General features: G+C 46.7%; 1 protein-coding gene across 1 annotated transcript in view; it reads left to right on the top strand.

Moving 5' to 3' along the window:
- The window catches only part of POM121 (POM121 transmembrane nucleoporin), a 303,987-nt gene that overhangs the window by 52,807 nt on the left and 226,792 nt on the right, over nucleotides 1-24,388 (top strand). Inside the window, 1 exon segment of the mRNA XM_030186032.1 lies at nucleotides 23,131-23,211. Within this exon segment, the coding sequence (XP_030041892.1) occupies nucleotides 23,131-23,211 (81 nt within the window).

Here is a 24,388-nt window from a genome sequence, read left to right as displayed (position 1 = left end):
GATTGGGTTATGTCCCTCTACTAGCAGGTGGAGATAGAGAGATCTTCAGAGGTTTTACTATATGTGGTCATGTGCAGCCACCTTTTCCTTGTCATCAAGCAGATGAAGCCATTACGTATGGGTTATGTCCATCAACCAGCAGGGGAGATAGAGAGTACTCAAACTTTCACAGTGCCCTCTTGGCCAGCTAGCTCCACTGCCTCTTCAGTATTCTCTATCTCCCTTAGCAGGGTGGCTGCAGCTTGTTCGAGCTCCAGAAAAATCTGCCGGGAGGTGGTTCCTGGCTTGCCAGTTGTTAACCGGGGTGTTGGAGGCTATAGCAGCTTCACTTTAAAGGCACATAGGTTAGCCCTTTCCCTGCCTTACCCATACCTCTGTGGATGTGGACATATTGCCTTGCTTTCCCTGTCCTTACCCACCAACAGTGGATGCAGGCATATAGGTTCGCCCTTTCCCTGCCTTTCCCACTCATCTGAGCCTCCAGAGTCTTCATTACCTCTGCTTTCCTCACAGCTTAAAAAAAAAAAAAAAAAAAAAAGTTGCATCGCGTTTTTAAACGCAGAGACGCTGGAACAGAGGTTTTTGACCTGATTTTCAGCAGGATCGTAGTTGTACACTAGATCCTTTGAGGTAAGAGTGTTTTCCAACTCCTCCGGGGTGGGCCCGCGATCGGGGCGATTTTGGCGCGAAACCGCCATTTTGGATTTTACCGCCGTTTTTCGGCGATGGCTGCGGACAATGTAAAGCGCTGTTCCACTTGTGGCAAGCGCAAATCAGCAGCAGGGCTCTGTAAATCATGCTGTATTAGCGTAGGAGCCGGCCCGAGCATGGTGAGCGATGTTTCTTCCCGCTCTGAGCTGGCAGCGGGCGCCATTTTGCTTACACCGCATGGCGCGGCCTCCGTGGACACGGAGAGACCTGAGCCGGGTGGGGCACCTCGAGATGAGGTTATTTCAGGAGTGGCTAGCACCGGACAGGATTTGGGTGCCCAGGGTGAGATTTTCTCCCCGGATTTTATGCTTTTGCTGCATATAGCATACATGATGAAAAGAGCCCTTCCTCAAGGGTCGCCTGAGGCTCCTCTGATTGCCCCCCCCCCCCCTGATGGATTCTGGCCTGGGACTGCCCAGTGAGGTTTTTTTCCTGGATGCTTGGCCTAAAGATAAGCGCAGAAGGGTTAATTCCCCTTCAGATTGTGGTGCACCTTCCCCCCCCCCCCCTCCCCGTGGTCGGGGTGTGAGGATTCGGAGAACTCTGACAGACGTTCTTGGTCTGAGGAACCAGAGTCAGGTGCGGATTTACCACAGGATCTGGATGATCCCTCCGCGGTGAGGATTTTCCACCGTGATGAGCTGCCAGCGCTTATTTCAGATAACCTGCAGGCCCTCTCGTTTGAAGATCCTGACAGTGGCATGGCCTCCTCGGGTAATCCCAGGATGGCTAGTACCAAGAAAGCTGCTCGGGCCTTCCCTTTGCATGACTCCATCCTAGAGCTTGTTTCGGCTCAGTGGGCTGACCCCGAGGGACCTTTGAGAGTTTCCAGGGCTATGGGGCAGTTATACCCTCTGCGTGAGGGACATATGGCTCGTTTTCAAATGCCTACAGTGGATGCCCTAGTCACTGCGGTGACAAAGAGAACTACCCTCCCTGTTGAAGGAGGTGTTGCCCTGAAGGATGTTCAAGACCGTAGGCTGGAAACAGCGTTGTAACGGTCCTTTGAAATTGCAGGTCTCACTGTTCGGGCGTCTGCATGCAGCTGTTATGCTGTGAGAGCCTGCCTAGCTTGGCTGCAACAGGCAGTGGCTCAGCCCGGAGATGGAGCGGAGCCCTTCTTGGATGTGGCTCCGCGGATGGAGGTGGCCTTGTCCTTTCTGGCTGATGCCCTTTATGACTTTGTCAGAGCTTCGGCTAAACAAATGGCAGTAGCAGTGGCGGCTCGCCGTCGTCTGTGGCTATGACACTGGGCAGCGGACATGGCCTCTAAGCAAAGGTTGGTGAAGTTGCCTTTTCAAGGACTTCTCCTATTTGGTGAGGAGTTAGAGAAAATTGTGAAAGGCCTGGGTGATCCAAAACCCCAGCGCTTGCCCGAAGATAGGCAGAGGCCTTCCTCTAAGGGCCAGGCGGTCCACTCCTCGTACAGACCTCGCTTCCGTGAAGCTAGAAGGTACCGCCCGGGGCGTTCTGCTGGGTTCACTTCACGTGCCCGTGGTCAGCAGAGGAACTCCTTTCGCTCGGACAAGCGTTCCGCAGCCGGTGGCTCGACCAGGAGTTCAGGGGCGACCCTCTCAATGATGGTGCGCCGGCCCTCTCCTCGATGCCTGTCATCGGAGGACGGCTTTCCCTCTTTGTCGAGGAGTGGGCCAAGATTTCCTCAGATCAGTGGGTTCTGGACCTGATCAGAGATGGATACAAAATAGAATTCAACGCCCCAGTAAGAGACGTGTTTGTGGAGTCCTGATGCGGTTCTGCCGTCAAACGGGTGGCGGTGGAGGAGACTTTACAAGGTCTGATTCAGTTAGGGGCAGTGACCCCGGTGCCTCCCGCCGAGCAAGGCTGCGGCCGATACTCCATCTACTTTGTGGTGCTGCGAAAAGATGGGTCCTTTCGCCCTATTCTGGACATAAAAGAAGTGAACAAGTCCCTGAGAGTGCGGCATTTCCACATGGAATCCCTGCGCTCCGTCATTGCGGCGGTTCAGCCAGGAGAGTTTCTCGCGTCTCTAGACCTGAAAGAAGCTTACTTGCACATACCGATTTGGCCCCCGCACCAGAAGTTTCTGAGGTTTGCGGTGTTGGGAAAACATTTCCAGTTCAGAGCCTTGCCTTTTGGCCTCGCCACAGCTCCCCGAACCTTTTCGAAGGTAATGGTGGTAGTAGCTGCTTTTCTCAGGCGAGAAGGTATCAGGGTTCACCCGTACCTAGACGACTGGCTCATCAGAGCAGACTCTGCAACAGAGAGCTTACAAGCTACAGCCAGAGTGGTCTCAGTACTGCAATCTCTAGGCTGGGTCGTCAATATGGCCAAAAGTCACCTGTCCCCTTCACAATCTCTAGAGGTTTTGGGGGCCAGGTTCGACACAGTCTTGGGCTATGTGTTCCTACCCGAGCCAAGGCGGTGCAAGCTTCAGAATCAGGTCAGTCTGCTCCTGACGATGCCCCGCCCGCGAGCTTGGGACATTGTCCAGCTGCTGGGATCGATGACAGCCACGATGGAAGTGGTACCCTGGGCGAGAGCGCACCTGAGACCTCTACAGTATTCCCTACTCCGGAGATGGTCTTCTATTTCTCAGGATTACCAATGCAGACTTACTTGGCTCCCTGCGGCCCGTCTCAGCATGGAGTGGTGGCTCTCGGACAGCATGCTGCGGCGAGGAATGCCGCTGACGCTCCCCGTTTGGTGCCTAGTGGTAACAGATGCCAGCCTGAAGGGCTGGGGCGCACACTGCAAGGGGAAGCATGCCCAGGGTCTATGGACACCCGAGGAGTCTGAGTGGTCCATCAACCGCCTAGAGTTGAAAGCGGTGTTTCAGGCGCTTCTGGCCTTTCAAGTGACCCTGGAAGGATTGGCTGTCAGAGTGATGTCGGACAACACAACGGTGGCCTATATAAATCGACAAGGCGGAACAAGGTGCAGAGCACTAGCCGCGCAGGCCGAACTGATTTGCCACTGGGCCGAGCTGCATCTTCAGTGTCTGTCGGCAGCTCATATTGCAGGTCAGAGCAATGTGCAGGCCGATTATCTGAGCAGACATCAGATCGATCCAGCAGAATGGAATCTGGCAGACGAAGTATTCCTGCAGATCTGTGCCAAATGGGGCAAGCCCGTGATGGATCCAAGGCGACAAGTGCTTCTTCAGCAGACGGAGAGATCCTCGCTCGGCGGGGTTGGATGCCTTGGCTCAACCCTGGCTTCCGGGTCTACTTTGTGTTTCCCCCATGGCCCTTGATAGGGCGCCTGCTCTTGCGGATTCGGCTGCACCCAGGAGAAGTGGTCCTCATCGCCCCGGATTGGCCAAGGAGACCTTGGTATGCAGACCTCCGACAGATGCTCCTGGAGGCTCCTCTGCCGTTACCTCTGGTACCGAACCTGTTGACTCAGGGACCGGTAGCCATGGAGGACGCCGGCCGCTTTGGTCTTACGGCATGGCTATTGAGAGGGCGCAATTGAGGGATAAAGGTTATTCCAATAAAGTTATTTCCACTCTCCTGCAAGCCCGCAAGCGGTCCACTTCCGTGGCTTATGCCAGGATTTGGTGCCTGTTTGAGTCTTGGTGTGCTTCCAGAGCCATTGCTCCAATGCGGGCTCCTGTCTCGCCGATTCTGGACTTTTTGCAGGAAGGTGTACAAAAAGGCTTGGCCTATAATTCCCTGCGGGTGCAGGTGGCAGCGTTGGCCTCCCTTCGTGGTAAGGTGGAAGGCGTGTCTTTGGCTGCTCACCCAGATGTGGCACGGTTTCTTAGAGGGGTGCTTCGGCTCCGACCTCCAGTGCGAGCACCCTGTCCAGCTTGGAACCTGGGGCTAGTTTTGAAAACCCTGCAGGCATCTCCTTTTGAGCCGCTTCGGCGAGCATTGGAGAAAGACTTGACACTGAAGGCTGTTTTTCTGGTGGCCATTACCTCGGCGAGACGGGTGTCAGAGCTCCAGGCGCTGTCCTGTAGAGACCCATTTCTGCAATTTTTAGAGTCCGGAGTCACGGTTCGGACCGTGCCTTCCTTTATGCCTAAGGTGGTTTCAGCCTTTCACGTAAACCAGCCTATTTTCTTGCCCTCTTTTTCAGAGGAAGAGTTTCCAGAATCTTTTGGGCAGCTGCACCTTTTGGATGTGCGCAGGACTCTGCTGCAGTATCTGCGAGTTACTAATTCTTTCAGGTCTTCTGATCATCTGTTTCTTTTGCTATCCGGTTCTCGCAGAGGGTCTCCAGCGTCTAAAGCCACTATTGCCCGCTGGCTCAAAGAAACTATCTTTTCAGCTTATCTGCTGGCGGGCAGGGTTCCACCTGTAGCCTTTAAGGCACATTCTACTAGAGTGATTTCTTCCTCTTGGGCTGAAACTGGAGCACTCTCTCTTCAAGAGATATGCAGTGCAGCAACATGGGCTTCTAAGCTCTCCTTTGCCCGACATTACAGGCTGGACGTGGCTGCCAGGAGGGATGCGCGTTTTGGTGCACAAGGGCTGGCGCGTGGTGTGGCTTGTTCCCACCCTATCTAGGGATTGCTTTGTTACATCCCATACGTAATGGCTTCATCTGCTTGATGACAAGGAAGGGAAAATTAGGTTCTTACCTTGGTAATTTTCTTTCCTTTAGTCATAGCAGATGAAGCCATGAGCCCTCCCTGTATTATTGTCTGTATGCTGTGAATCTGTTTTTCAGGTTCTGTTCTAATTTCCTGAAGTTCCTTCCTTGGGAGAAAGTTGGAAAACAATCTTCAGGATTCATGTTCAGTTTAAATTTAGGAGGATGTGTTCATTCCCTCCAGCATGTTTTTTTTTTTTTTTGGAGAATGTGTTGATTCTCTCCAGGAGGCGCATGTGTTCCCCTCCAGTTCTATAAATAGGAGGATGAGTTCATTCCCTCCAGTGTGTTGGGAGGATGTGTGATTCCCTCCAGGAGGCGCGTGTGTTCCCCTCCACTTATACAATAAGGAGGATGAGTTTATTCCCTCCAGGAGGATGTGCATTCCCTCCTTTATGAGTTCATGCTTTTGTGATGGGCCATCGTTCGCTGTGAGGAAAGCTCTTGTGATTCCCATTGCGGTTTGCCATACTGCTTTGGAAGCTTCAAATACTGAAGAGGCAGTGGAGCTAGCTGGCCAAGAGGGCACTGTGAAAGTTTGAGTGCTCTCTATCTCCCCTGCTGGTTGATGGACATAACCCATACGTAATGGCTTCATCTGCTATGACTAAAGGAAAGAAAATTACCAAGGTAAGAACCTAATTTTCCCTTCTCTCTCTCTCTAGCAGGTGGATGGCAATATCTGTGCAACTCTGGATTAATTGGCTCCTGGCCTGGTCCCCTGGGTCTAGTCGAGCTGCTGGGGTCTGAGGTGTCCTGGGACTTGGGTGCAAACCTGGTGGTGCCAGGTCCTTCCCTTTCTCCCCCATCAACCCCTCCTTTCTGCCTGACTGGGGTTTGTGGTTCTCTCCTGACTTTGTTTCAATTATTTTTTATTGATGAGTCCACCATAGAAAACAGCCATTATTCACATTATCCAAAAAGAAAGAAACATCGCAAGTGAATAAACTTATTAGGAACAAAGTAACAGTGTTGTCATCAAAGGTTTACCAATTTTCTCCCTACCCCATCCCACCCTCATGGATGTAGCTTGAAGTGCAAGTACCAATAATGAGGAGGAGGACATATCATCAGGAGACCAACAGGAGCAACCTTCCATCCCCTTAACTTTAGCTCTCTGCTCTGCCTAGCACCAAGATCGTTCAATCAATCATTTCACTAATGCCTCCCTCCCCACTGCCTCTTCTGTATCAGGGTTGGGCGTCCCTAGCCCAGTCCTATCCCAGATACCCCAACTCTACCAATCTTCAAATTGCCCACCCACCTGACCCAATATTTTCCACAGATTCCTAATTCATTGAGAGATTTGAAAAACTGTTTTATCATTTACTCCTTTATAGGTTATTGATAAGGAGACATCGTCCCTGTGGACTTAATATTTGCAAATAGGGATCCCAAAGCTTCAAAAAAATGTTTGCTTTTATGAGACCTTCTAGCCTCCCAGGTGGCCAACGTGCACTTGGTTCTGCCAGTGCCAAAATGCTGGGGTGTCTGGTAACGTCCAATATTGCAAAATTACTTTTTTGGCCATCAAACTAAGTTTACGGCATAAAAGAACGTTATATTTAGCAAGGGGTCTAAACGCGCCAGGCTTATCTAGTAAAAATTGTTCCACTGTCCTTTGAATATTGCAAGCCATCATAGAGAAGAAGCCCTTGATCCGCCCCCAAAACACTTTAATTTTAGGACATAGCCAGATAGCATGAAAATAAGTTTGTCTCTGATGGTAACATTTAGGACAGCCCACCTCCCCTCCTTCCACCATGTGTGCTAGGTGGGCTTTTGTCCAATAAGCTCAGATAATTACACAGTATCCACATTCCCTGAGCCTCGCCTCTGTAGTAAGCGAGAATACTCCCCTTAGTGTAGCAGCGACATCCCAATCCCTCAGAGACACCCCCAAATCCTCCTCCCATCTAGCTTTCAACCAAGAAAAATCCCTATCTGGGATTCCCTTTATCAGGGCCCGGCGAAGACCCAAAACCGACAGGCCTCTGCTCTCAACCTCTTGGAAAAACCTCCCGGACCTTCACACCCAAATGCACCGCCAGCTGCGTCTTTTCCAAGGATGAAACAATGAAGTTGCGCGTACGCAAAGCGGTTACCCCACTGATGTCCCACCTATTCTTGCAACCTCTCAAAGGGGATCAACCCACCCTCTTCCCCTAAGACATGTTCCAGTAACGTAATAACTTTTCTTTCCCATGCAACAAAAATCGGATTGTCCATGCCTGGCTGAAAAGACCCATTACCCCTCAGAGGAAGTTGGTCGGACACCAAAGGGTTGGCTCCCAGTTGCCCCACTAATATACACCACATCTCCTACAGCGGTCGTAATAACAAGCTCCTCAGGCAATGAGGCGTTTGCGGTTTAGACAAGTGTAATAATGAAAAGAATTTATATGGTGCATAATATGCACTTTTGAATTCAGTTGGTGTGTAAGTCTGTGTCTGACCAAACCAGTCACCCAAGTGGTGTAAAAGACATGCTTGGTTATACTGTTGTAAATTGGGGAGACCCATGCCCCCCATTCTCCAGTCTCCCATCATAATGGACAGACGCAACTTTGGTCTTTTCCCTGCCCAACAAAATCTGCTAAATAGCCGATACAGGTCCCGCAGATCTTTTTTTTTTTTTAGAATCTTAAGTGACAGTGATTGGAGAACATACAACCAATGTGGAAGCTGTACCATCTTCAACAGATTACCCTACCCAACAGAGATAGAGAAAGACCCCTCCACTCCTCCAATTGCCGTTTAGTACTGTTCATGAGACTCCCAATATTAAGCCGGTTGAAAGATGTAACGTCCATTGCTAATCGAATACCTAAATATCGAAAGGAATCTACCGCCCACCTTAATGGAAAAATTCTCCCTCACTCTTTTTGACACTGCGGTGAGGACGGTAGAGCCTCTGACTTATCCCAATTAAGGCGAAACCCGGCGAAATCCCCATATTCTTGAAATAATTCCAATAAGACTGTAAGGGATTCCCTCTGATTTGCCAAGTGAACCAAAAGGTCATCAGCAAACGCTGCCACCTTAAAACAAAAGGAACGAATCTGGATACCCCTAATCTCGGGATTTGCCATAATATCAGGGGATCTAATGTCAGCACAAAAAGCGGTGACAGTGGATACCCCTGCCTGGTACCCCTGAATACTGGAAGCACCTGTGACACTTGTCCATTCACTAGCACTCATGCCTTAGGCGCCGAGTATAACGCTTTTCTTGGAGGACAAGCAGGCTGCTTGTTCTCGCATGTGGGTGACATCCACGGCAGCCCCAGGTCCTGAAAATCTTCCTAGCAACAAAGCTTGCTAGAGCAATTGAGCACGCAGCCGTATTCCTGCCCATCGTGCAAGAGTCTCTCTTCAGTCTTTTTTTTTTCCGCGGTTAGAGCGGCTGTTTTCCGGTTGCTCTGTTGCCCCAGAGAAGAAGAGCCTTCACTTCGGTGGAGTTTTCGCCAAGTTTTCTTCATTCATATCAGCTAGTGTTTGAGCTGTTCCTCCTTGTAAAAAAACAAACAAAAAACTTTCCTTTATTTCTTAGTTTGTCCATAAGTTTCCTTTTGTTTGCGTGTGATGGGCCTTTTTGGCCGCCCGTACGGGTTTTCTCCCTTTTTTTTGTGCCCTTTTGGCACCATCGCGAGTTTTCATTTCACCGCTACTATTTTTCCGTCGATGAGGATCGCCAGCGGCTTCAAGAAGTGCACTCTGTGCAACCGGGCAATCTCAGGCACCGACCCACCCGCGTGGTGTATGCAGTGCCTTGGGGCCGAGCATCGCCCCGACGCATGTAAGTTGTCTTAGCCTTAAAAAGCGGACACAGGCGTCGAGACAAGCTCAGCGGGAACGTCTGTTTGGAGCTTTGCCCGGTACTTCGACAGCGGTACAAGGTCGTCTGCAGTGTCTGTCGGCACCGGAGCGCAGGTTATGGCTGTCCAGAGACTTTCACACGCTGGCAGCAGTGAGCCATTGAGTGGGTCTCCACCTGCCTCGAGTGCTCCTGCGGTGCAGGCCCATCGGGACCGACCTCTTTCTGACCTGACCCCGAGGAGGCATGTGGATTCCACATCCTCGTTGGTACCGAGGGGTACCGGTGACTTGCCTCGAGCGAAGGCAAAGAATCACCATCGTCGGTCTCCTCCTCGTCACGGTACTGAGAGCTCTGGGGCATCGAGGGATTCGGTACCCGTGAAGCGTCGATGTCGGGAGGACCGCTTACCCTCCATTCAAGAGGTGTCTGCGCCGGTCTCTGGACAGGCCGGTACCGCCTCCTCGGCAGATTCTGCCTTCAACTCCTGCACCGATCCCACAGCCTTTCTCGACAGACACTCTTGATGAGTGCGTCCGAGCCATTCTTCCAGGGATTCTGGAAGGGCTGCTGCGACCGTCTGTTCCGGTACCGGGGGCGCTTGCGCCCACGGTGCCGTTGATAGACGCGGCGGCTGGCTCCCCGCCTGTGGTGAGGTCTCAGACGTTGATGTCTCTTGTGGCGTTGGCCTCGGCTGCCACCCAAGTTGACTCCTCGTCGACATCGTCGCTGCTAGCACAGGAGTCGACTTCTCGACATCGTCATCGAGGATATGGTTCCTCGGCGTCGAGACGGGCCCGGCTTTGGACTGCAATTAGAGAACTCATGTCCGACACCGAGGGAGAGGCCTCGTGGGAAGCAGAGGAGGACCCAAGATATTTCTCTTCTGAAGAGTCTTGTGGTCTTCCCTCTGACCCTATTCCTTCGCCAGAGAGAGAGCTTTCTCCCCCGGAGAGTCTGTCTTTTTCTCTTCCTTTGTGCGGGAAATGTCTACAGGCATTCTCTTCCCTGTGGTATCTGAGGATGAGTCCAGGCCGAGATGTTCGAGGTCCTGGACTATCCTTCACCACCTAAGGAGTCCTCCACTGTTTCTCTGCATAATGTCCTCAAGTAGACATTGCTCAGGAACTGGATGAAACCATTATCTAATCCCACCATCCCTAAGAAAGCGGAGTCCCAGTATCTGATCCATGGAGAACCTGAGTTGATGAAGTCCCAGTTACCTTACGACTCTGCGGTTGTGGATTCCGCTCTCAGGAGAGCCAAGAGTTCTAGAGACTATGCCTTGGCGCTCCCGGGGTGGGAATCTCGAACTCTGGATTCTTTTGGGAGGAAGGCCTATCACTCTGCTCGTGTCCAAGATTCAGTCGTACCAGCTCTACACGAGTATCCACTTGCGGAATAATGTGAAGCAACTGGCGGACTTGGTTAATCCGCTCCCTTCGGAGCAGGCCAAGCCTTTTCAGGAGGTGGTCATGCAGCTGAAGGCGGGTCGTAAATTCCTGTCCAGGGGTGCTTACGACTCTTTTGATGTGGCATCCAGGGCCGCTGCTCAGGGTATAGTGATGTGCAGACTCTCATGGCTGCATGCCTCTGACCTGGACAATCGAGTCCAGCAGCGGCTTGCGGATGTTCCTTGCCGGGGGGATAATGTTTTCGTCGAGAAAGTCGAACAGGTGGTAGACAGCTCCACCAGCGGGAAACCGCACTCGACAAACTCTCTCACCGGGCGCCTTTAGCATCTACCTCATCAGGTAGACATTTTTACGGGGAAAGGAGGAATGCTCCCTTTACTTATAATAAGCGTAGGTACAATCCACCTCCCCGACAGCCTGCTCAACCCCAGCACGCTTGTTCACGTCAACAGCGTGCGTCTCGACAAGCCCCTGCAGCTCCCCAGCAAAAGCAAGGGATGGGCTTTTGACTGGTTCCAGGTGAGCATAGCCGCAATAAAAGTGTCCGTGCCGGACGATCTACCAGTCGGGGGGAGGTTAGCATTTTTTCACCAAATATGGCCTCTTATAACCTCTGATCGGTGGGTTCTCCAAATAGTCCGGCTAGGATACTCCCTCAATTTGATCTCCAAACCTCAGTCCTTCAGTTTCCAGCATAGGCAGGTATTTGCAGGGGAACTCTCCGCTCTTCTCAGCGCCAACAGTAAAATTGCTCTTTCAAACAGTGGAGGTTGAGTAAGAAGCAAATTAATACATGTGTTGTAAGTAACCATGGATTTAGACTATCTCGAGGACAAACAATTAAGGTTGGATAGGTGAGAGCATAATTAGGCAGAACTAGAAAGAAACGAGATTAAGAAAATGGTGTGGGTAAAACTCAAGAGTTCTTTGTATTCAGAAAGGCCAGACTGAAGAATGGTGCGTTTAGAAGATTTCTAAAAGTTAAGTAATTATATGTAAACTTGATTTAGGAAGAGAATTCCAATTTTTGGTGCCTTGATAGGAGAAATTATTAGTGAATTGTTTTATATATCACATTCTTACAGATAGGGAAATGTATGATATTCTCTAGATGATGAAACAGCATTATGAGGGGGTAATTCAGTGAGATTATTCATGTATGATGGGGCTTGACCAAACAGAATTTGGTGCAAAAACACACAATTTGAAAGGTATTCTCTTATTGGTAGCCAATGTAGCTCTACATATAAGACGAGCAGCAGTATTTTGAGCTCTTTTGTAATTCTTTGAGAAGCCCACCTGTATGTCCAGCATAGATGGAATTGCAATAGTCAAATTTGTTAAGGATAAGGGATTGAACCAAAGTATGAAAGACAGATTTAGAGAAAAATGGCCTTAATCTCTTTAACTTCCAAAGTGAGTGACAGACACTCGAAGTCAACTTAGAAACTTGGTTTTCAAGGGTGAGGAAACTCTATTGTGACTCCTAAGATTTTCATTGATGACTGAAAGGGAATAGGTTTTGGTTCTTAATAGTAAAGTTACTAAGATTCATAGGATAGTGAGGGTTGGTTATAATTAGAAACTTAGTTTTATCTGTATTTTATGTATTTTTATTTTTGTTACGGCTTACATATTGTATACAGGTACTTATTTGTACCTGGGGCAATGGAGGGTTAAGTGACTTACCCAGAGTCACAAGGAGCTGCCTGTGCCTGAAGTGGGAATCGAACTCAGTTCCTCAGTTCCCCAGGACCAAAGTCCACCACCCTAACCACTAGGCTACTCCTCCACTTAAGTTTTAGTTTGAAATTAGAAGCCCGTGATTCCATAACTTTTATCCCTAGACTAATCATGTGAGTTATTTCAAGTAATTCCTTAGAATGTTGGGATATAAATGGTGATATCAGCATATATGTATGTCGAAAGACCATGTTTTTCTAAAAGATGACTAAGAAGTATTATCATAATGTTAAACAAGATGGGGGGAAAGAGGGGAACCTTGAGGGACCTCCCAACCAGGAGGCCAAGTGGAAGAAAGTGCACCTGTTTGACGATACTACCTAGATCTTAAGAAGCCAGAACACCATTTTAGGACAACTCCACAGATTCTGTAATAGTCAAGAATATTTATAGTACACAAGCCTGTTTTTATCTATGTTAAATAAGTTTACTTTTCTTCTAATTGGGTACCTTTTTAAAGTACTGGAAATAGTTATGCTGTGATTGTATCATTTGTATCATACCAAATATCTAAAATTGCTTGACACTGTAGCTAAAACTCTGCTGAAACTATTTTTGCATTCATTTATGCTTAATATGTCAATGTCATTCCCATAACCCAGATTCCACCCCTCCCCCCATATTCGTTTTCCATCACTAGATGATAAAAGGCTTTTTTTTTTTTTTTTTTCTGGTTGTGGAGGCACATCCTGGGTTTGCAATGACAGCTCCTTATTTTGACTGATTAAATCGGTATTGTTCTGTAGCCACCAAGTTAATGTAGTATCATTTCAAGAGATCTGATATGGTTTTTATCCCCGATTCTCAAAATGGCATATGTAAACTGATGGATTTGGGTCTCCTTTGTTAGGCTTTTAATCATAAACTCAGCATGGGGAACATCCTTGGTATTAGAGCCCAGGAATAGATGTTGAATTCTCATGCGGTACAAAGTGTTAAGAGATTTCATGTATGGAATGTCTCACACACAACTGTTTCTGGGGGGCGGGGCGGAGGAGGGAGGGAGTGTGTGTCCAGCATAGGGCAAAGGTCTCTATTGGTCCTCCCAATTTTCGGAGGGTGTTTGGGAAGAAGGGCCTGGAAAAGCAGCATCTGGTGCACAAATGCCATCACTTGCTCACGCCAACCTGTCTGGGATCCCCAGAATCCACAGATTGGATCTTCTACTGTGGCTCTCCTTGTCCTCTAATTTGTTAGTTAATGCATTCACTTGCCTTTTTTAGCATGGCAGTTTGGTCCTGATCCTGTTATGCTTCCCACCATGTGGACTCGGCCCTCTACCACCTCTAACTGCTCCCAGATCACTTTCAGTTTGTCTTCCAATTGGATTACCAATACCTCTGCAATCCCTTTGTTGCCCTCTGTTCTTGCAGCACTAATTCTGGATGCCATCTTTATCTTTAGGGGGGTCCAGTGCAGAGTGAGATGTCAAGTTCCCCATGGGGAGGCAAGTCTGGTCTGGTCAGCTACACCATTCTGCAGCCTTTCCTGCATACATTTCTTTGGTCTTCAGAACTTGCAGCATTGCTCTTACTGGGGTGGTCTCCCCAATCTCCTAGGACTCTGCAAAAGTTGTCACTTGGAAACAGCTGTTTAAATGGGCTTGCCTTGACCACTGCACTGGAAGTTGACTAAATACATTTTTCAGTTAGCTTTTAGAGAGCAAAATCTCCTTGCTCAGATCAGTACAGTATACTGCTGTTTATGGTATCCTGTCTTGATCTGAGAAAGATGGTTTTGGTCTCTAAACATGAATCAAAATGTATTAAAACTTGTGCTATAAGGAGATCACCTTATTTCAATTTTATATTTATATTTCAACTTTTTTATTATGGAAAATCAAAGCAATACAATATAAACTTCAAGCATAGTGTATACACAATTTGTCTCTCTTATTGCTCTATTTAAATACAACATTTACATTTGACAACTTTAAGATAATTTGATCCCCTTTTCCTACTCCCCCCCCCCCCCCCCCCCCCCCAATTATCCCATGTTGTACTCCACACACTGTAGTTATTATCTATCTTCGTCCTTTCTGGGTCATTTTATCTAAGTAGCATCCCCATATTTTAAGAAATCGGATTTTCCTTTTGCAGTGCCCTTTAGCCTCTTTTGCTTCCCATACCAGTAATTGATGTACCCGATTGCGCCAATGCCAAAAAGTCGGTGGATTGGCCGCAGTCCAATATTGCATAATACATTTCTTCGCTACAAGACATAATTTTCGATATAATATTATTTTGTCAGCGTGCAGTCTCGATTGTGACTCTTTCATATCTAGCACTAACTGCATTGGGTTCATTTCTACTCCTCTGCCCAGTATACAAGACAGGAAGCTAGCTATTTGTCTCTAGTAGCGCTGGAGTAGCATCCCCAAAGCGCATGATATATAGTGTTATCATAGCTATTACATTTCAAACAAAGAGTTGTCTCAATACCCCCAGACTTATATAATTGAACTTGGGTAAAATAAGCTCTATGAAGCACCCTATACGCACATTCCCTATAATCTGCACCTCCTATTATGCGTGGGATATCTTTTATCTGTGCAATAATATCCCAGGATTCCAATTCCCGCCCCACATCCTTTTCCCATTTCTGCCGAAGCTGGGTCAGCTCCTTCCCAGGAGCCAAGCCCCATATCTTCTGATGTATGTGAGATATAGACGGAGCATTTTCAGAAATCTCATCAAAAAAATTCTGTATTTTATTGCCTAGTTTGTCCTTCAGTGCTTCTTTATTTAATGTTTGTATGTAATGTTTAAGTTGGCAATGTGCGTATCTGTCACCCCAACCTTGCACCCCCTGTGCCAACATCTGCGACAGCGGTTTTATATTTCCATTCTTTCCCAATACATCTGCTAAGCAGCTCACTCCTAGTTGTTCCCATCTATCAAAAGTTCCATTCTCCAGCCCCGGCATAAATGCCGGATTGCCCTTGATACTTAGGAATTCAGTTGTTCTCGGATCCCCTCCTAGCAATGTCCCCAAAAATCTCCATGCTTCTCTTATGGGCGTAAGCAGAACGTTTTGCCTAAATCTATGTGGAATCTCATTTTTCTGTGAATGTACTAATGTTATATAATGATATGGGCTAAAAAGCGCCTCTTCCATCTCAAGAGGAGTGTGTACTGGGGATCGAGCTATCCAATCTCTCACCTGGCGTAGGAGGCATGCCATATTGTAATATTTAATGTTGGGAATTCCCAAGCCCCCTTGTCTCCATCCTCCCAGCATATATTTCTGCTGCATCGTAGCTCGTTTCCTGGCCCAGCAAAACCTGAACACTAAACGATACAATTGTTTTATGTCTTTCTGCAGCAACGCTATGGGCAGAGTCTGTAGTGCATATAGCCATCTCGGCAGTATCACCATTTTAATGAGACAAATCCTCCCCGTCAATGACAGTGTCAGGGTGCCCCATGAGTCCAGTTGTTGTGACGTCTGTTCTAATAGTTTTATAACATTTAGATTATATATCTCTCTCGGTTTAGATGGCAACAAAATACCCAGATATGTAAAATATTTATTCGCCCGTTTCAAAGGGAGTCCACCCGGCCACAGGTTTTGGGTATCTAAGTTTATGGCGAGAGCTTCCGACTTATCTATGTTTAATTTGAAGCCCGAGTAGTCTCCATATTCTCGGAATATCTCTATGAGATTATCCAGCGTCTCCTGCGGCTTCGTTATTATCATTAATAGATCATCTGCGAACGCTGCTAGTTTGAATTCCTGATTTCTGATTTGCACTCCTGGAATCGCTGCACAACCGTGTATGTCTCTAATTAGAGGGTCTAATTGAAGCTCAAAGAGCAGTGGCGACAAAGGGCACCCCTGCCTGGTCCCCTTACTAATCTGGATTTCCCCTGATACATTACCGTTTACCAGTACTTGTGCTCTGGGTGAACAGTATAGAGCTTTGATCGCCTGCACAAAACTGCCGTGAAATCCATATTTCTCTAGCACCGAGTATAGAAAGGGCCACTCCACTCTATCAAACGCTTTTTCTGCATCAAAGCTAATCATTAAAGCTTGTTCGTTGGAGTGACCCAATCCTTCCAAGGCTGTCAAAATGCTTCTCATGTTTTTGGTGATTGATCTGCCTTGTACAAATCCCACCTGCGCTTTATGAATAAGGTGAGGCAGTACCCTGCCCAATCTATTTGCAATAATTTTTGCAAACAATTTTGCTTCTTGGTTGAGTAGGGAGATAGGTCTATAAGAAGTTACCAGCTTATCGTCTCGTTTAGGCTTGGGAAGCACTACTATTCGGGCCACGTTTAAGTGGTCGGGCATCTTACCCCTCTCTATCCATTCGTTAAACAGCTTGGCCAAGGTAGGGACAATCGAGTCCCCCATCAACTTATAAAATTCTGCTTTATAGCCATCTGGGCCTGGAGCTTTACCAGATTTGCTCTGAGCTATGGCCCAGGAGACCTCATCCTCATCAATCTTAGCATTCAGGCGATTACAATCACTACTTGTAATGGAATGTTTTTACGTTTGGGGAGCGTGCCAGGTGCCCTTGACCTGGATTGGCCACTGTCGGTGACAGGATGCTGGGCTAGATGGACCTTTGGTCTTTCCCAGTATGGCACTACTTATGTACTTATGTACTTATGTACTCTGTAGTTTCGGAGTTTGAATACTATTCAAGTATAGCTCTCCCGGGAGTCCCTCCGAGTCTGATGCCTTATATAGATTCTGGTAATATGTTTGGAAGGCTAACCTAATTTCTTGGTTGGTATGTAGAAGTTTCCCCTCTGCACTTTTAATAGTTATGTTTCTAGAAGCGTTTTTAGATGCGATGAGTCGAGCTAAATATTTACCTCCTTTGTTCCCATGTCTATACAGTTGGAAACGATAGTAGGCCTGTGATTTCACTTCTCTATCATGTAACAGTGAGTTCAGTGCCGTTTGCAATACCATCATCTCTTGTCTAATGTGATTACATGGGTTCAGGCCATACTGTCTGTCCAGTTTACTTAGTTGTTTTTCGAGCCTCATAATTTCTCTATCTCTTGTTCGTTTATATTGCGTAACATAACTTATAATTTCGCCTCTCAAAACTGCTTTCGCAGCTTCCCAATAGTTAGTGGTTCCTTCAACTGAGCCCTCATTAAAATGTTTATACTCGGCCCACTTTGCTTGTAAATATTCCCCAAATCGTGTGTCTCTTAGTAAATAAGCAGGAAATGTCCAACCTTTTAATTTTTCTTCTTCCCCACCTCCATTCCATTTCAATCTTACTACCGAGTGGTCTGATATAACACAAGGATCTATGTGTGCCTCTGTGATGGTTGTTAATAGTGTAGTGGACGCAAGCAAGTAATCAATTCTAGACGAGGAACCATGTGCTCTAGATTGGTGTGTGTATTCTTTGTCTAGCGGATGGAGGGTCCGCCAGACATCAATTAAGTCAAGCGTTGTGCAAAAATCCGGCAAGCCCCTAGTACTTATCCGTCTAATATCTGTTGGAGGGTGTGATCTATCCAATATAGGATCCCAAGTCATATTAAAGTCTCCTCCCAGCAGCATGGGCAATGTTTCTAGTTGCATGATCTGCTTTAGCAATTTCTTATAAAATTTTAAATCTATAACATTAGGAGCGTAGACACTGCCCAAGATTATTTTTTGTCTGTTTATTGTAACTATGCAAAGAATAAATCTTCCTTCCGGATCTTTTATTATTTTATGCACCTGGGCTGCTATTCCCTTTCTAAAAAGGATTGCCACCCCTCCTTTTCGTCCCAGAGCCGCAGAAGCCACACAGTCAGCCACCCACCATTTGGCCAATTTAGTATGCTCCACGTCCGACAAATGCGTTTCTTGAAGCATCACAATATCTGTCCCAATACGTTTAAGATGTCTCAGGATCTTTGATCTTTTGATTGGGGAGTGTATACCCCCCACATTCCAAGATGCTACATAAGTACATAAGTAGTGCCATACTGGGAAAGACCAAAGGTCCATCTAGCCCAGCATCCTGTCACCGACAGTGGCCAATCCAGGTCAAGGGCACCTGGCACGCTCCCCAAACGTAAAAACATTCCAGACAAGTTATACCTAAAAATGCGGAATTTTTCCAAGTCCATTTAATAGCGGTCTATGGACTTGTCCTTTAGGAATCTATCTAACCCCTTTTTAAACTCCGTCAAGCTAACCGCCCGTACCACGTTCTCCGGCAACGAATTCCAGAGTCTAATTACACGTTGGGTGAAGAAAAATTTTCTCCGATTCGTTTTAAATTTACCACACTGTAGCTTCAACTCATGCCCTCTAGTCCTAGTATTTTTGGATAGCGTGAACAGTCGCTTCACATCCACCCGATCCATTCCACTCATTATTTTATACACTTCTATCATATCTCCCCTCAGCCGTCTCTTCTCCAAGCTGAAAAGCCCTAGCCTTCTCAGCCTCTCTTCGTAGGAAAGTTGTCCCATCCCCACTATCATTTTCGTCGCCCTTCGCTGTACCTTTTCCAATTCTACTATATCTTTTTTGAGATACGGAGACCAGTACTGAACACAATACTCCAGGTGCGGTCGCACCATGGAGCGATACAACGGCATTATAACATCCGCACACCTGGACTCCATACCCTTCCTAATAACACCCAACATTCTATTCGCTTTCCTAGCCGCAGCAGCACACTGAGCAGAAGGTTTCAGCGTATCATCGACGACGACACCCAGATCCCTTTCTTGATCCGTAACTCCTAACGCGGAACCTTGCAAGACGTAGCTATAATTCGGGTTCCTCTTACCCACATGCATCACTTTGCACTTGTCAACATTGAACTTCATCTGCCACTTGCACGCCCATTCTCCCAGTCTCGCAAGGTCCTCCTGTAATCGTTCACATTCCTCCTGCGACTTGACGACCCTGAATAATTTTGTGTCATCGGCGAATTTAATTACCTCACTAGTTATTCCCATCTCTAGGTCATTTATAAATACATTAAAAAGCAACGGACCCAGCACAGACCCCTGCGGGACCCCACTAACTACCCTCCTCCACTGAGAATACTGGCCACGCAATCCTACTCTCTGCTTCCTATCTTTCAACCAGTTCTTAATCCATAATAATACCCTACCTCCGATTCCATGACTCTGCAATTTCTTCAGGAGTCTTTCGTGCGGCACTTTGTCAAACGCCTTCTGAAAATCCAGATATACAATATCAACCGGCTCCCCATTGTCCACATGTTTGCTTACCCCCTCAAAAAAATGCATTAGATTGGTGAGGCAAGACTTCCCTTCACTAAATCCGTGCTGACTTTGTCTCATCAGTCCATGTTTTTGTATATGCTCTGCAATTTTATTCTTAATAATAGCCTCCACCATCTTGCCCGGCACCGACGTCAGACTCACCGGTCTATAATTTCCCAGATCTCCTCTGGAACCCTTCTTAAAAATCGGAGTAACATTGGCTACCCTCCAGTCTTCCGGTACTACACTCGATTTTAGGGACAGATTGCATATTTCTAACAGTAGCTCCGCAAGTTCATTTTTTAGTTCTATTAATACTCTGGGATGAATACCATCAGGTCCCGGTGATTTACTACTCTTCAGCTTGCTGAACTGACCCATTACATCCTCCAAGGTTACAGAGAATTTGTTTAGTTTCTCCGACTCCCCGGCTTCAAATATTCTTTCCGGCACCGGTGTCCCCCCCCTCAAATCCTCCTCGGTGAAGACCGAAGCAAAGAATTCATTTAATTTCTCCGCTACGGCTTTGTCCTCCTTGATCGCCCCTTTAACACCATTTTCGTCCAGCGGCCCAACCGACTCTTTGGCCGGTTTCCTGCTTTTAATGTATCTAAAAAAATTTTTACTATGTATTTTTGCTTCCAACGCTAATTTCTTCTCAAAGTCCTTTTTTGCCCTCCTTATCTCCGCTTTGCATTTGGCTTTGCTACCTTAATCTGTTACCTTTGTTCAACCGTTCTATCCCCTGATTCTCCATTGCACCTGAGAGAAGCCAGCCCAGCCCCCAGCCTCTCTCTTTTAGATACCAGTCTCTCTCCATCTGTTGCGTTTGATTTCTTAATTTACCATGACCTCTTACATGATCTCCCCTTACCATATTATTATACCACATCACTATCAGTCCTACAGTGTAAGTTTGAATGCCGCTCCCCTCCCCATCCCTACCTTCTTGTTGAATCCCTTCCATCTCCCCGACCCACTTCTGTCTTAGTATTCTTCGCAGCCCCTCCCTTCCCTGAAATCTTCCCCCCTGTATCCCCCTCCCCAGTTCTCCCAGTCCCTATGGAACTAGTCACGTATAACCCCCCTCCTTCCAGTCATCCCCTTAAGCATTACCTGCCCTCTCGATTATACCCCTTCATAATACCCCTGCTTCCGTGCTGCCATTTCCCCATTGGCGAGTCCTAGTCCCTTTACAGTTATGACATTCCCCCTAAATATGCAATCACAATCTTTAAGCATGTCCAAACTTGCATCACCTTATATATCTATGTTATCAATAAGAAGTTAAAGTTTTTCTTAGAAGTATCTTATGGATTAGTCAACGAACCAATCTTGTGTAGTCAAACTTCTTGCTATCATATCATCTAAGTCCTATAGCAAACTAAACATCAACATTCAAAACATTATGCAATAGTCCCAGGGTGAGATATCTCATTCCCTTGCTCTTTGTCCTCTGGGTCAGCACAATGAGCATCATCTAGGGCTCGCTATTATTTTGCAGACCGATCTCTCATTGGGAAGTTCATGTTGTGCAATGTGTCCTCTCCTTGGTTAGCGATAACCCTCAAGCGAACACCTAATAAGTATCCGCGAGTAAACTTCCCAAGGAGACCAGATGGGGTCCGCTAAGACCACTGAAATCAATGTAGATCCCTTCTGTCCATCCGGCAAGGTGTGTAGTCTGCAGCGCGAGTTTCCCTGGGTTGATTAAACGCATAGTATTTATCGGTCCCCCAGCGGCGTTGCACCACGCTTTTAGAGACAGACATCCAATTGTAATACTGTCAGCAACTGTCAATCAAATTACAAACCATTTAAAATCAAACGTATTTGCCGAAACTGGCTTCTCAGAACTCTAAAAAAAAAAAAAAACATGTTCCCAAGTTAATGGGTTATCATTATTGTCCAAATGAACTTCTAGTTAGTTCTTTATTCTGAACTCTCAGATCATGGCATCACAGATAACCAAGTCTCCAGCCCTTCTCCTAAATTCATTCATCTCCAGTTGTAAGAATGCGTTTAACATACTCTTGGGCTTCTGGTACCGAGGTACAGATCTGCGTGCCAGATTGGTAGAAGATCTTCAGCTTAGCTGGATAGAGCAAAGCAAATTTTATTTTGTGTTGCACCAGCTGGGAGCAAATTGGGGCAAAGTTATTCCTCTGCGCAGCCACTGCCATGGAATAATCCTGAAAGCAAAGGACTTTGCTGCTGTTGTAGTGCAAGCCCACTCCAGCTCGTATTTTTTGCATGATGACAGTTTTGTGATGAAAATTGAGCAGTTTACAAATCACCACCCTGGGTTTGCCGGTATTTTGCCTCGTTGGGCCCACCCAGTGCGCCCGCTCAATAACCAGTGGGCCCAGTTCTGCAGGTAAGGAAAGTTCTTTAGTGAGCCATGTCTCCAGGAAGCCCCGTAGTTCTCTGTCCCCGATTTCCTCGGGTAAGCCCACAAATCTGAGATTGCTGCGTCTTGAGCGGTTCTCAAGATCCTCAAGTTTTTCCGCCTGAGTTTCTATTGTTTTCAGTAATTTGGAATATCGTTGTTCCACCACATTAACTTGATCCTCGAGGGCCCCAGTGCGCTGTTGGAAGTTGACCACATCCTGGCTTAATTGAGTTATATGCGATTGAAGACCTTCTAGTTTCACTTCCAGCCCTTGTAGTTTCCTGTCGAGGATGTCTTCTAAAGCGTGAGTGACTTCTCCCACGATTTCAGCTGTCCAGACTGAGCTGACTGTAGCCCGCGACGGGCTTGCTGGGGCCGCCATCTTGTCCTCTCCGATTTTGCTCTTTTCTTTATCCCGTCGCAGCGCTTTGGCCGCCATTGCCGATCTCCGACACCAAACACAGTTGTTGTGTCACTAAGAAGTTGATGCCGACCTTTTCGGGTTCGTTTTTCTTAAAGTTACGGGGCTCTGATACGGGGATAGCTGGAAGGAGCACGGAGCAGAGCTTTTAGCAACCACTCTCATGCATAGCGTCACGTGACTCTCTCAATTTTATATTTAATGTTTATTAACACAGCTACTGCACTCATTTACTATGCTATGTTACTAATGTATCCTAAACTAAAAATAAAATTATTTTTCTACTTTTGATTGGCCATTGGTTCCTATTCTCTAGTTTGGTTTTCCTTGTCTTCTCTTCTCTCTTCCCAGGATTTCCTGTCTTATTTTGTCATCTCCCTCTCCCATACAAATGGTCTGACACCATGGTGGTTGTAACTTGTTTTGTTGCTGCTGGTCTAGAAAAGCAGCAGTGGCGTAATGGAAGTGGGGAAGGGCTCAACTTAGGGAACATTGGTCTCCATCTACACAGATCTTCTTTTCATCCATAGCCAGTAAAGGGGGTTAATGCAGGTCATATAATGTCAAGTCGGCTGTAATTTGTACCCCCAGATAAATGCTTCTGGAGATAAGGGTAAGGATAGTAGTAAAGTTAATTTGGTATAATTTCTGTTTGATATTTGAGCATACGTCCTATAGTTACAACTGTACCCTGCTTACCCAAGAAGGGAATGGTTTTATCAGCCTTAAGGGGGGGGGGGGGGGGGGGGATTCCTGACAACGCCAAGTCAGATCTGCTGTTCCAGGTAGCAAAGTCCTCTAGGTTGATATGAATATTCATTTTGTCTTTGTCTACAGGCGTCATGACAGCAGCGGTAGTGGGCAGTCTGCCTTTGAATCGCTGGTAGCTAATGGAGCTCCTGCTTATCTCGTACCGAAGTAAGTTAATTTGCATCAGATGGACAGGGATGAGGCTGGGTTAAGTGGGAATAAAATTATTTCATATCTGCATATATTTTTCTTTTCCTGTTTTAGATTGTACACCTCCTATATATGCATTGTCAGTACAGGTGGTTTAAAAAGTTTTAATATTTTAAAACATAAATGTTATATCTGCCAGTGAGATGTGCAAGAATATGAAGGAGTTAAAAACTGAAGTTTAACAATTAGGTTGCCAAGACAGCCATTTTATGTATTTCTAAACCTGCAGGAAGGTGATGGTGTGTGAGTGTGTTGATTGTTGGAAGAATGATTAGGTCTTTGCCATCTTTTAATGGTGGTCTTTTCATTTTTATAAGTTTTATTGTACATGATTCTCTGTCCAATGGATTTTAGAAGGGTGGCCTCAAATGAAATTAATAAATTAAACTATTTCTGCAGCCTATCACTTCAATGGGCTGAGGGGGAGAATCAAGTAGTCAGTAGAGTTTGGAGAGTCTTTGCTGGGGAAAGGAATGAGGCATAACTTGAAATCACAATGGTATAAATTCTAACTAGGGGGAAGTAAGGGGAGGGGATAGGGAATGGGATTTGATATACCACCTTTCTATGGTTATAGTCAAAGCAGTTTACATATTATATACAGGTACTGGCACACTACTGACAGAGAATTAGAGCAGTTAATTTCAGGGCAAGATATCACAATGTTTGAGTCGCACACTGGTATAGTAACTATAGTAATGCCTTTATTGCGAGGGGAACGATGGGAGTCAGGTGAACTGGACTTACCTAAATCCCTTGATCACCTATGAGTATCGCCAAAACCTGTCGTTTCTTTATCTACAACATTAGCAAAATTCGCCCCTTCCTTTCTGAATACGCTACCAGAACCCTTATCCACACCCTTGTCGCCTCTCGCTTGGACTATTGCAATTTACTTCACTGGTCTTCTGCTCAGCCATCTCTCTCCTCTCCAATCTGTCCAAAATTCTGCGGCACGACTTATTTCCGCCAAAATCGTTATAACCACACTAGCCCACTCCTCAAGTCACTTCACTAGCTCCCTGTCCACTTCCGCATACAGTTTAAACTTCTCTTACTGACCTTTAAATGCATCCACTGTGCAACCCCCCCCATTACCTCTCCACTCTCATCTCTCCCTACATTCCTCCCCGTG

This window comes from Microcaecilia unicolor, chromosome 13, assembly GCF_901765095.1.
Source record: "Microcaecilia unicolor chromosome 13, aMicUni1.1, whole genome shotgun sequence".
Lineage (NCBI taxonomy): Eukaryota > Metazoa > Chordata > Amphibia > Gymnophiona > Siphonopidae > Microcaecilia > Microcaecilia unicolor.
The sequence above is the reverse complement of the archived record's forward strand: the minus strand, read 5'-3'. Positions and strand labels throughout refer to the sequence as shown.